Genomic DNA, 14,505 nt, shown 5'->3' with positions numbered 1-14,505 from the left:
GAAACAAATTCATCAAAAAAAGTATTATATTAAACAATTTCACAAGATTAAACAATTTAATGAAAAAATTTCATAAGATTAAACAATGAAATCGACGTATGATGGTGGTTTGTACGATTTTTACAAATGAGGGTGATTTTCATTTGATCGCTTATATATATATATATATATATATAGAGAGAGAGAGAGAGAGAGAGAGAGGGAGAGAGAGAGAAAGAAGGTTTACTTTGTAAACCATCCATTTCATACAAATCTTACAAACTAATCGCATCCATCCATTTTTTTTTTTTTGATGAAAGACCAAGATTAGAACAAACTAAATAAGTAAAGTACAAAAAATAAAAGAAAAAAGAGAATTCATATTGGAGACACGGAAGGGAAAAACGGGAAAACCATGTTCTAAAATCTGTTTCATTACAGCTGTTATACATATGAACTTGATGTAATCATATATGACCTATGAACCTATTTATTACAGTTGTTATACATATAAACCTATTTCATTACAAATTGTTATACACACCTATGAATATAAATCTGTTTCATTATAGCTGTTATACATATAAACATGATGCAATCATATATAACCATGTTTCTTTGAACAGTTTGAGCCTGTTTCATTAGAAACTACTTTGTTTCATTGAACAGTTTGAACTTGTTTAATTGGAAATTAGTGACAATTTTTTAAACAAAATTATTCTACATTTTTTAAAATATGGCAAAAAAAAAATTCAAAAAATTTAATGGATACCTCAATTAAAATTTTTGCTAAGATTGTGCTAATCAATATGTCATCCACATTTATATGAATATTATGTTGTTACCAAACTTACCTATTAATATTAAATAATTACCAAACATAACTATTATAATTCAAATGACCATAATACTCTTATAAATTTTTAAAAAAAAGGAAAACAAAAGGATTTATATGATTGGTTGTAATTAATTTGTGAGGTTTGTACAAATTAAAGTGGTTTATATTTGATCGCTCATCTCTCTCTCTCTCTTTCTCTCTCTCTCTCTCTCTCTATATATATATATATATATAACCAGGTTCAAATGTCAATCTTCAAGAAGTTTAAATATCATATAATATTGAAATATCTCGTGTTACCACAAATTGTTTAACTTCTCACATCATCTTTCATATATATATATATTAGATATATGTTCCATGCATGATGCATGCCTTTTATTCCCTTCGCTTTTTCCGTATGTTGTATCCCACATGAACAACACAAAGAGCTGGTAATATTCTTCTCTTGCGCATGATCATATTGTGTTTGAATTTCTTATTATTTTTAATGCTTGAACATGTTCTAAATTAAGAGACTTGAGTAAAGTCAAAGATAGATAGACAAGGTTTTAGTTCTTCACGAAACCATTTGATGGTTAAAATATTTGATACATTTCATTTATTTGAACAAGCGCAAACCAATACCGTAATTAGAATCCTTTGATCATTTAGCAGCCCTAATGCAGGACTGTCTTCGGGGAGGATGCCACAGATACACTATAACAAAATTGGATTTATAGGACGTTCCAATCTCTAAGCGTCCCATTTATAGGACTTAATTTATAGGACCAAAATATAAATCGTCCTATTTAAATGTATTGTAATAAGTTTATACGACGTTTTTAGGTGTCTTAACAAGTTTTTTAGGACATTTTTAATATAAAGTGTCGTATTAGCAACTTTATAGGACACTTTTGAGAAAGTGTCATATAAACTCAATTTTTTATAGRACATTTGTTTTTATAGGACAAATTTTCAAATATTGTCCTATAAAGTTGTTAATGAGACGCTTTATATTAAAAGTTTCCTAAAAAACTTATTACGACGTCAGAAAACGTCATATAAACCCATTACAACACCTTTAGATAGGACGCTTTATTTTTTTGGTCCTATAAACTAAGTCTTATAAAGAGGTCTATTAGGACGCTTAGAAATTGAGAGTGTCCTATAAACCCGATTTTATTGTAGTGGCACTCGTTCACGACCCAATTTTTTTAGCATAAAATAATAGTATATTTAGTACATTAAAGATCTAGACATATTTCTGTAAAGAACTCTTGTATCTAATGTAAATAAGAATGAGTTTTATTTTCCTTATGGTTTATTAGTATTTCTCTTATACAATTTCCTTAATTATAAAAACCATTTATTAAGTATTTTTTTCGTACTTATCGAGGGTCTTTGTTTATATATGCCCAGAGCCTACGGTTTTGCCCTTATGTTTACGGCATATTATTTCCCAAGAACATGTCATAAATTAAGGTAATTAGTTTGTATATATCTCCTTGGACATGTTCAATTAAGTGATTGAATTTTGTTGTAAAAAACCCTAAAAAGTCTTGACTTGGAACCATTTGTTTTTGTGTTGTCCAATGACCTACTACTCTACTAGATAACTACATTAATGCACAAACGATACAGTTTCGTGGTTTTGTGAGCAGCACAAGATTTTCTGTAAAACCATATTCAGCCATCAAGCTATTGTCGTTAAACACATTGGAGACCCGTGATGTTATGATGAACAATAATCTGAATCTGTAATACCTACTTCAGACATTTGGATTCATTCATAATCGTTATAGATCACGAGGATATATGCCGTTAAATACAGTCGTTAGTACGTCATATTTATGCATATATAATGTAAAGTTTTACCAAACCTTGTTTTATATGAAAGCCATCAGCTTAAACTGATACATTAATTAGCTGGAATCTTACTTTAGTTTATAATATGCATGGCATCTGCTTCACGTTGTTCTCTAATTGTCTGCTCTGGGAAATGGGTTAGGTTAATGATTGCAACAAACATGTTCTTGATACAATGTCAACGATTTGTGCCATTCAACATTTTTGTAGCACATGATATGTCCATAGTTAGGGGCAGTCCTATTAAGGGTCGAGCCGGTTCCTCTGAATCCGCTCACTCATTTAACGTAAGAGAAAAAGTATATCCGCTTGATTTTGAAGGGTGCTCTTGAATATCTGGATACCAATTGTTTATAACATATATCAAAGTACACGGCTTAGATGGTTTGATACTTAGATAAAATTGTGGGATACAATAATGCCGTTGCAGATATGGTTTCGCCTCCCAGCACCCACATGCCCTACAAATGTTATTATAATAAGGGTGATGCCTGATTGGTTTGAGCTTGACTCCAAAGTTCAAAAGTACCAGGAGGTCTCAGGTTCAAATCCAATGAGGAATTAGTCGGCTCGCATAGCGGGTTGGATATCCATGTTAATAAAAAAAAAACTAGTAACAATAACAATATAGCTACAAAGATCAAACTCAACCTCATGTATAATTATAGACATAACTTAACACTTGTTTTGTTTATTTTTCTCTCATTTTGATTTTATTACGTTTCTTCATGATTTATTTTCCTTTCCATTGCAAATTCATCTTAAAAGTCGTTTTTATCTCATTTTTTGAAGACAATATATATGTATTTTAAAAGTCAAGATCGATTTCCTTTAAAAAGATGTATTATATTCTCCAAATTGACACAAATAAGTTTTTCTACGTCAAACCACGTCGACTTTCCCACGGTCAAACCACTAGTTTATAAATCGTTGATTTACCTTAAAGGTACACCTGTTCAAAATTTATGGGTCCGCCACGATACACAGTGATGGTTTTAATCTATATTACTCATTGCATGTGGAGCCTAATTTGAACTAGAAACCAAATTCACTACCAAAAATGCTATTTGTTCTCTGTCATTTTTATGTGGTTTTTCTGGGAGCTGTTCTATCTTTGAATTACTTAATGAAGTCAACCCTTTTAGGGTTTTTTTAATGATATGCAAATCATAGCAGTGCATGATACTTAAAGTTTCCAGGTCATTTTAGCCATCAGCGAGTTGGGAAAATGAATTATATATCATTGCATTGCATAGGGTTTCTCTAATCAACTATAAAATGAGCCTTGATCACATTAACATTTCAAATATCCCACAAATAATAAGAACTTGCTGAAATCCTTTCATCTTCAAAATGGCTGGTAGCAAGAACTTATTGGGGATTTTCATGCTTCAAATTATGCTTGTTGGTCTCTTTTCTTCGCATGCCGACGGCCAAGGCTTGAAAGTGGGGTTTTATGAGAAATCATGCCCTCAAGCCGAAGCGATTGTTTCAAAGGTCATAAGTGATGTTATGTCCGTCGCGCCATCTCTTTCTGGCCCTTTGTTGAGGATGCACTTTCACGACTGCTTCATTCGGGTTCGTAATAGCACATCTTATCATAAGATTTTAATTTTCTACTGTATGCATCTTAAAATACATGGATAAATCAGCTTACATAAGGTTTATATGAACCTTGTACTTCTAGGGTTGCGATGGATCAGTTCTTTTGGATTCACCAAATGGGCAATCCGAGAAATTTTCACCTCCAAATCTAAGCTTGCGAGGATTCAACATCATCGATAGGGTGAAGTTGGCATTAGAAAAGGCCTGTCCAGATGTGGTTTCTTGTGCTGACGTTGTAGCGCTAGTTGCCAGAGACGTTACAGTGGCGGTAAATTCTTTTCCTTTCAAAACTACATCTGAAACAAGTTTCATGTGTACAACATGATAATGCCAGAGTTTCATTATCAAAATTTCATTTCTTATTGCAATATTGACTAATTATCGTACTTCTTGTCTGTGTTTTCTCATATTCACAGACCAAGGGACCACATTGGGAGGTCGAAACTGGGCGAAGGGATGGAAACGTATCCCTAATTGGGGATCCCATAAGCCCTGGGACCGGCTTGCCATCATTTTCTGCAAACATCACTGTTTTGAAACAATCGTTTGCACTAAGGGGACTAAGTGCAAAAGACCTTGTTGTTCTATCAGGTACGTCCTTCATATGCCTGCAGATCAAATTTCAAGAAACAATCGTCAACCACTACGACATACAATGGTGTTTTTGACAAATTCATTGATAATCGTAGTCTATGGAATCACCCCCAAAAATGCAGCGTGTAATTTATATATGAATTTTTGATCATTTATAGGAGGACACACCATAGGGATGTCTCATTGCTCATCCTTCGAAAGCCGGCTCTACAACTTCACCGGGAAAGGCGATACAGACCCCACCATGGACCCCAACTACATTGCAAGATTGAAGTTGAAATGCAAGCCACGAGACCAAACCACACTAGCTGAATTGGACCCAGGAAGCTTCAAGACATTTGATGATTCCTACTACAGACTAGTGACTAAGAGGAGGGGGCTTCTTGAATCAGATGCAGCCTTACTTAACGACCCTGAGACTAGAGCTTACTTGGTTCAAGCTATTAGCCATGGTTCCACTTTCTTCAAGGATTTTGGTGTGTCTATGGTTAACATGGGCAGAATTGGGGTTCTTACAGGCTCTCAAGGTGAAGTTAGGAAAGTTTGCACCAAAACTAACTAGTCTCCCTTATCTTTAACCCAAAATAAATACCATCTCTAGCCAAGAGAGATCTTTTTCCTTTTCATTCATGTTATTGTATTCGATTTAATTTTTTTGTGTATCAATTTTTGTATTGTGAAATGTAGTCTTCGTGAAAACTTTAATGTTCATAATATATTTTGTTTGGAAGGGTTGGCTTATGTACTAAATGCTTAATAAGTTCAATAGTCATGTAATTTTAAATCTAAACCAATATTAGAATTTGTAATATATAGTAGTAACATAATAATAGAAGACTAATAAGAGGCAATGAGAAAAGATGTACAAGACTCGATTCTAAATCAAAAAAATAAACCAAGGCTTTCCCAAGTCCCAAGTCCCAACGATTCGAACTAGTCTTAGGGGTTGTTTGGTCGTTACTGAATGATTTGGTGCAGAATGGTAAAATATTAAGAGCCTTTCATGATATAGCACAAAATAAAATATAATTGTTTACAATGAAATTATGGAGCTGAATGGTTAAGAAGACCCAGTATACAAAATCATTCAGAAGGTTTTAAAATCATTAAGAGATAGATTTTTTTTTATCAAACAAGATTTATCTATTAACGGTTCAGAGACTGTCTTTTAACGATTTACTCCTAATTTTTATTTTCTTTCAAACTTTTTGTTGTTCCAATACTTTTGTATTTATTATTAGAATCATATATTTAAATTTCAATTTCAATTTTAAAAAATATTTTAACTTAAAACAAAAATGTTGAATTTTGAAGATAAAACTTTTAATAGTACAAATTTTGAATTTTGAATTAACTATATTTTTTTAAAATAATTCAATCAAATACAAACCATATCAATTAAGTTGTATTACATGAAATTTACTATAAAATAAGGATTTAACAAATGAAAACAATTAAAAAATGTTGATAATTATATTTTAAGGGTGGGATCTTATCATCAATCATACTTCCGATGTTTAAGTTACATTTAATTTAATAGTGTAGAGTCTTTTTTGTAGTAGTTAATGTTATCATATTTTTTACATTAAAAATTATACCGTATTTTAATAATATTATGTTTAGTTTAATAGAAGTAGGTTGTTTTTCTAATAAATTACTGAATAAAAAATTGCTTCATCATATATCAATCAAAAAACAAGTCAACAAAAGCTTGAAGATTTTATATAAGAACATCTACATCCATAGAAGTATATATATCTAGTGGTGTAAATGATATGAGACAACTTATGAGTTATTCGAGATTGATCTGGTTAAAATTCGGTCAACATTCGATTCGAATAGGCTCGGCTCGAACTCGAACTCGACTCGACATATTAACGAGTCGAGTCAAGCTACCCGATGCTCAACTCGAAGAGCTCGTGAGATACTTGATTATTTTATATATCATTAGTTTTAAAATATAATCAATTTTTACAATAAATTTTATAAAAATGTAAATAATAAAAATGTCTTATATTTTTAGATATTTGAACAAAATTATGCATTTTTTAATTATAAAAACTAATCAATTATTTTTTTATTAAAATCACAATTAAAAAAAGAGAAAAACAAAACTATAAAAGTGTTGGTGAAATTGTCTCACATTGGAAGAGATATGGTAAAGGAAGGGAAAACAGATGTTGTAAAAAGAGAGAGGATGAATGAAATTTCTAACTTTGTCTTTTTGATGATGAAGTTTGAAGTGGATCCCTTTAGTTTTATACAAACTAAGAGAATACCTTTAAGTTTTAAAATTTATAGAGAAGACCCTAAATTTTCATAATTTCAATAGGTGAGCTTGGTACGAGCTTGATTTGAATTTGAGTTCAAGCTTGTTTTATGTTGCAGTTATAGCTTGTTTCGAGTTTCAAATGAGTTCGAGTTTGAGTTTAAAAAATTGCAATCGAGTTCGAGTCGAGTTTAGTTTTTAACTGCTCATGAGCTTTCGAGTCGAATTCGAGCTCGAGTTTGAGTTTAGAAAATTGCAATCGAGTTTGAGTCGAGTTTAAATTTTAACGGCTCGTGAGCTTTCGAGTCGAGTTCGAACTTGAGAAATACCTATCGAGTTCGAGTCGAGTATATTAATACTCGAATTCGACTCGAATCATTACACCCCTAAGTATATCATGCTTTCCATTATGTCTAATTACCTTTTACAATTATTATTTTTATATGTCTATTTCATTTACATTTTAAAAGTGGTCCCACTACAACATTTATTAATTATTATATATATTCTAATTATCTTTTAATAAATACATGATATATAATTGTTTATTTTTATTCAATCTTTTAATAAATACACGGTATAATAATATATTATAATTATTTTTTTAGTTAATAAATACATGATATATAATTCTATACTTTAGTTTAATGTTAATTAAAATATTTCAAAGAAACGATTAATATATGTCGTAAATAATATAATATAATAATTTTACTTATTTTATAATTCATTGTATTGATTTAGTATATACTTAATTAAATTATATAAAAACACAACATTTATCGAATTAAAAAGATTACATATAGATAAAAAGAAAATATTACATTAATCATCGTTTTCTTCTCCTTTAAATCGGCTCCAAATATCTTCAACCAAACCTGCTTACATTTGATGTAATTTTATTTGTGTTGTTTTATTAATCGTACGTATTAGATTATTTTATATATAATTTTATAGATTTTATTATAATTAATTTTATCAATATTACATGTTTTAATATGTATAATTTTAGTTGTAGGTAATTATAAAATTTATTGTTTAAACTAGTTTGATTATTTTATATATAATTTTATAGATTTTATTATAATTAATTTTATCAATATTATATGTTTTAATATGTATAATTGTAGTTGTAGGTAATTATAAAATTTAAGGTTTAAATTAAGTTAACTATATTGTATTTATATTTTATCTAGAAAATTATATATATATATATATATATATATATATATATAGACTTGGGATCACGTGAGAGCAGGCTGTTTTCGTGAGACCCGTGCGACCAGTTTTTTACACTTGAAACTTCACAGCAAAATGTTGTGAAGGTAACCTTCACAATGTTTTTACTGTGAAGGTTCGGCTTTTTTAAACCTTCACAGTGTTTTTGATGTGAAGTTTTAAGTGTAAAAATGCGGTCTCACGGGTCTCACGAAACAACCTGGTCTCACGTGAACCCAACCCTATATATATATATATATATATATATATATATGTATTACACATAAATATTTTTTAAATAAGAATGAATAATTTAATTAAAAAATAAATTAACATTATTAATACATAAAATATATTATTTTATAAAAATTTAGTTTCTTTAAATAATTAAAATTTTTGAAAAAGTGGGAATGTCATTTAGACAACAAATGAAAAATGTTGCCTAAGAGGGGTTTATATGCTGCGTAAAGCGTAGGCAACAAACCAATGTTGCTTAAGCAATGTTGTCTTCTCAATGTTGTATTAGAACCAAGGCAACATATCACTACAACAAAATTAGGTTTATATGATACCTCCAATCTCTAAGCGTCCCAATAGACCGCTTCATAAAACTTAATTTATATAACCAAATTATAAAACATACTATCTAAAGGTGTTGTAATAAGTTTATGACGCTTTTGGAGATCTTAACAAGTTTTTAGAACATTTTTAATACAAAGTGTCGCATTAGCAACTTTATAGAACATTTTTTAGAAAGTGTCCTATAAACTCAATTTTTTATAGCACATTTGTTTTTATAGGACAGTTTTTCAAATAGTGTCCTATAAAGTTGCTAATGGGACGCTTTGTATTAAAAATGTCCAAAAAAATTATTACGACGTCAAAAAACGTCATATAAACTTATTACTACGTCTTTAGATAGGACGCTTTATTTTTTTGGTCTCATAAACTAAGTCTTATAAAGCAGTCGATTAAGACGCTTAGAAATTAGGAGTATCCTATAAACCCGATTTTGTTACAGTGTACACAAACAACATATGTTGTCTAAGCGGACTTATTAGGTAACACGCAAATGGTTATGTTGCCACTGTAAAAAACATATGTTGTATCATACAAACTCTAAGGCAACATTTGATTTATGCATATGTTCCGTAAGGTAACATCTTAGACAACATATTGTATTTGCATATGTTGCCTAAAATATCAGCTTAAACTACATAATTTATCTGCATATGTTGCCTTAAATATCAGCTTAGACAACATACTTTATTTAGATATGTTGCATTTGAACTATAATTAAAATAATATAATATTTCTTTTAGGCAACATTTATATTGTTTAATTGGTGCCTAAGATTTTTGTGCACCATGATGCAGTTTTTTTTCTTGCATACTTTCTACAAACGAATCTTATAAACAAGCAAACAAACATGTTTTCTACAACAAATCCCACAAACAAGCAAACAAATGTTTTATACAAACAACTTTTATAACCAAACAAACTTAATAAATTTCAATAATTGAAAGATAAATTTTCTAAATAATTCTAAAAGTAGGCAACAAGTTCAATAACACAAAATTAAAAACTTAACCTAAAGCGTGAGAGGTCGGGGTTGTTGAGTTAGAGTTTGAATCACTAGCACCCAACATAATGATCAACGATTGTATGATATTTCTTTGCTCGGCGGTTTCCTTTTTTGTCTCATTTTGTCCCTCTTTTAGCAAGCGAATCTCCTTGTCGAGCTCGGCAAGTTATTGCCACAAATCTTCCTTATCAACTAAAGATATCGGTTTAGAGAATCCCTTCGCCGATCCTCTCATCATCGCAGGTCGAACCACCAAGTACCTATACTCGAACAACCGTTCCTACAGGCAGACCAAAAATTTGCTAGATGATTGATATTTTTTTTCCGATTGGGCAATGAATTGGAGGCCCGACAGATTCTGGAGTGCCATCAGAAACGTTCTTAATCTTCTCAATCTCTTTCTCAACAAGTTTCTGTAAATATGATTCAAATAATTGTTTTAATTACAATTATATATTTCCCGTCAATCATCCCTCATTAATAAGTTAAAATGGTAAAAACGAACTACATTAATGTGTTTTTATATTTTTAAAGGTTTGGAAAAGTTGGAACGAAAAAGGGATAAAAGAATAATTTTGGCAGCTTTGTGAGACTATGGTATGTCGAGCATATCTCACTCGTCCAAGAACGGATTTAAGTGATTAAATATGATCTGGAAAGCTAACAAACGGCCCTACAACTTTTAAGTTTTGAGTTTCTGTAAATTCAGGTTGAATCTAAGCTCAAACGGACGTCAAAGGTGAAAAAGTGATGCTGGACAGCAAAGGAAAAAAATATACAAATCACGATGCACGAAAATAAAAGTTCAAGTTTACTTACTTTACGGTCTTCACTTGTAGTTGTCTCAGAAATTGTACCGAGATAAGGAGCCACGTGTCCTGTAGCTTCAAGTTTATTAGCCCTAAACCGGAACAAAGTCGGTCCGATTTATGCTCGATCTTATTTTTTGACAACCTTGCTTCCGATATTCTCTTTGATTTATTCTACAACATGAGAAAAACTTATTTTATAATCTAAACTCAAAAAAGTAATTTATATATTTAATTATTTACTCAGGAAATACATTCCACGTTTCTTTCTCAAAAAGCATGCAGAAAAAATCTCCCTGATTTGGCCGATGTACAAAGTTCATCGGGATTGGAAGACAACCTTGCTTCTTATATAATGTGTGGCGATCAGTTTTTCACCTATTGTATGAGTGGCACGCAGCTAGGTGGATCCAATAAAATGATGCTCACCCGAAGGGCCATTCCAATCAATCTCAAAGAAAACCTGAAAATGAATACAAATCAAAATGAAATAAAAAGTTAAGCACTATTAATTAATAAGACATAAATCATCAAAAAACTAGCAATAAAAATATACTTGGATAAGTTGATCGACCACAATCTTGAGTTTATCATGCGTAAGTTTTAAATAACAATCAGTCATCATCGGAATATGCTCATGGACAAGGCTCCCAATTTGGTTTGCGATCCTACGAACTTTGTTTGTGTCAGGCAAAAAAATTTTCATGTTCTACTTAAGAGGAAGACGTTTATTTTCGTTGTTAGCGATGTCTTTCTTAATCGTCTTTCCGATGATAATTCCTCGTCTTGCCTTCTTTATAACTGGTTTTTCTATCGGTTCCACGTAGATACGATGACAATTGACACGTATATCTAGAGCAAGTGTCCCACTAGTAGGTGTGCTCATCTCTGGTGATGCCAGTGTAGCTGGTTAGTCCAAAGACAGAGGATACACTTGGCGTTGGACGGAAGGTGTCGACTCTGACGAGATCTCCACCAAATCACCCTATAGGCGTGTCGTAGTCCGCCCCAAGACCGACGTCTTCGCTAAATTAAACGCTTGAGTTTTTTTGGGAGGCATATGGATCTATAAGAAAACAATGTTTAAATAAAATTCTTGTTTATACATAAAAATGATCAAACAAAAAAAAAATACAATTCAACAAATAAACAAACTGGAGATACTAAACTCAACACCTCTGTATTATCAGGAGCAAATGTCAACCATTGGTGATCTTTCCATGACAGTCTGTAACTCAAGTGTTGATTTAAAACATCTTAGTCCTCTATGCTTCAACAATGCCACAATAAACTGTTCTTAATTTAGGTACAGACCATTTAAAGGTATTCTTGTGCTTCAAAATAATGAAGATACTAAATGAACTTACACTTTTTGAAAATTGAGGGCTTGGAATTCCTGTTGCCAATGATCTGAACAACAGAGTTACTTGAAGTGGGCAATTGAACTCTGAATTTGGGAAGGGAAATATAGCTCCAACATCATTGTCAAATTCATCACAAGAAGCTAAAACATCTATGACATAAACAAAGCACGGTCTGTCTCAGAGCTACCAAGATGATAACAAAGTAATTGACACCAAGTCTTCACCCAATATAGCATAATTTACCTTGGTTTGTTGTTGAGTTGGGTATCATTACGTTTTTACCATCAAATGGATTATCATACTGAATAAACACCATATGTTTTTCAACAAGCAATTTAAACAATGATACAAACCCAGAAATTCAAGAATATAATTCAAATGAAATATTAATATAAAAAAAATAAACAAAATACGCCAAAACCATGAAAACCATTTACTCATTATCCTAAATATGAGGATTAACTCAAACTACTTTGATCTATCTATATTCAAAGCAAAATTATAATGAACTTATACTTGGCACAACAACATATACATAACTATCTGTTTGAGTCAAATTATTTGAGAGATATGCGGAGATTTAAGGTTATTAGATTTACAAAGCCTTAAACCAAAAGCAAGATAACGTGTACATAATTGTAACACAATGGGCATCATGAGTTGAATCAATAATGCAAGTTCTTGAAGGGGCCACTACTTTGTCTGCATTGAAACATTGCATATAGAAGACTGAACATGAAAAATGTTAATAGAAAGCCAACCAACTTCATAAGAACCAAAAATGAACTTTGTCTGCACTGAAACATTGCATATATGGGCATAGCACATGCACATGCATATATTACAGATAGAGATAATGTTCCATGTACCAAATGTGCTTGCAGTTTTGGAATTCCCTAAATATTTAGCTTTTTATAAAGATTTAATGCAATGTTACAAATTAAGGTGTCATACACATCATTTATCTAGAACTTAGAAGGAAACTTCTCTCATATCTTTGTTATTGTATTAAGTTTAGTCATGTCAATGAACCAATTATGAATCATTACATCCATTTCAACTTACATCCATTTCAACCTGAAATCTTGGTTTGGGCTTTGTGACTGAAACTAAACATGGCTACAATAAAATATAATCCCATTAGAAGGATCATGTGCTAGTAAAATACAATCCCATTTCAACCTGAAAACCTGGTTTAGGCTTTGTGACTAAACTATGTAAGACAGTAAAACCATGGCTACAGTAATAATTAAACCAAAAGGTTAGTGTTAGAATTATTGTTAAATAAACAGAGAGGTACGAACCGGACCTCAAATACAATCCCATTAGATGTCAAGAAAATAAAGAGAAGAGTAAAAATAAACACACCAAGTATATAGAGAAAACAGAGGATGAAGGAAAGCAAACACTACTACTTTCTTATTTGATGATTAAACAAAAGCAAACAAAGCAGCCTATAGATAGGCAATAAATTAAACTGAAAGTACTAGAAAATAGGCACTAACCCACTATTCCACTCCATACTCCTATTGACTAGATAAACAAAGAAACTGACAATAAAAGACTAAGTAAATAAGAACAAATAAGTAGGACCCACGATGCAGACTTAAACTTTCTCAACAATCCCTCCCTTAAACTGAAAAACATTCAGTTTAATGAGGAACTCCAGCCTCCATTGATGTGCAGACTCCAAGCAACTTCCTAAGCTTCTGAAATGCAGGAAACTTGAGGGGCTTTGTCAAAATGTCAGCAATTTGGTCCTCACTTCTGCATTGAATGAGATTAATGACTCCATCATCTGTCAGACCCCTCAAGAAATGATACTTCACGTCTATATGCTTGCTTCGGCCGTGTAACACCGGATTCTTCGAGAGCTTTATTGTGGAAGTGTTGTCACAATAAATCTGAGTCGGCCCAGTCTCCTTCCAAAGCAATTCCTTGAGAATATTCTTTAACCAAACAGCCTGACTAGCACACCCTGTTGCAGCAACGAGMTCCGCTTCAGTGGATGATAATGTGACAATAGGTTGCTTCTTTGACGACCATGATACAGCTCCTGTYCCCATCATAAAAGCATACCCAGATGTGCTCTTCCGATCATCTACATCTCCTGCATAGTCACTGTCCGTAAAACCAAGCAACTCCGACTTCTCTCCCTTCTTKTAGAACAATCCAAACTCTTTAGTACCTTGCAGGTACCGTAGAATTCTTTTAGCAGCCAAGAGATGAAGCTCAGTAGGTGTTGATCCTCTCTCTCAGTGATTTGATGATAATCCTTTTTTCCTTTCGATGTATTTCTGTATCTGTAATTTCAGTTCCAGCAATCATACACTGAGCTTGTTCAGTGATCGCTGAAGAACTTGTTTTGAAATTCATTCAGAGACAACGATACTTCA

General features: G+C 31.7%; 1 protein-coding gene across 1 annotated transcript; it reads left to right on the top strand.

Annotated features, from left to right (window-relative positions):
• The first annotated feature begins 4,018 nt into the window (after positions 1-4,018).
• On the top strand, positions 4,019-5,591 carry LOC112519579 (peroxidase 27-like). Its single transcript, XM_025127776.1, has 4 exons — positions 4,019-4,243; positions 4,353-4,538; positions 4,687-4,861; positions 5,023-5,591. Exons 1-4 carry the CDS (start codon positions 4,019-4,021, stop codon positions 5,424-5,426), a joined length of 990 nt encoding a protein of 329 aa, XP_024983544.1. The 3' UTR covers positions 5,427-5,591.
• The last annotated feature ends 8,914 nt before the right edge of the window (positions 5,592-14,505 follow it).

The sequence above is a fragment of the Cynara cardunculus genome, assembly GCF_001531365.2.
Source record: "Cynara cardunculus var. scolymus isolate 2C chromosome LG 10, CcrdV1, whole genome shotgun sequence".
Lineage (NCBI taxonomy): Eukaryota > Viridiplantae > Streptophyta > Magnoliopsida > Asterales > Asteraceae > Cynara > Cynara cardunculus.
This window is presented reverse-complemented; position numbering and strand designations above follow the sequence as displayed.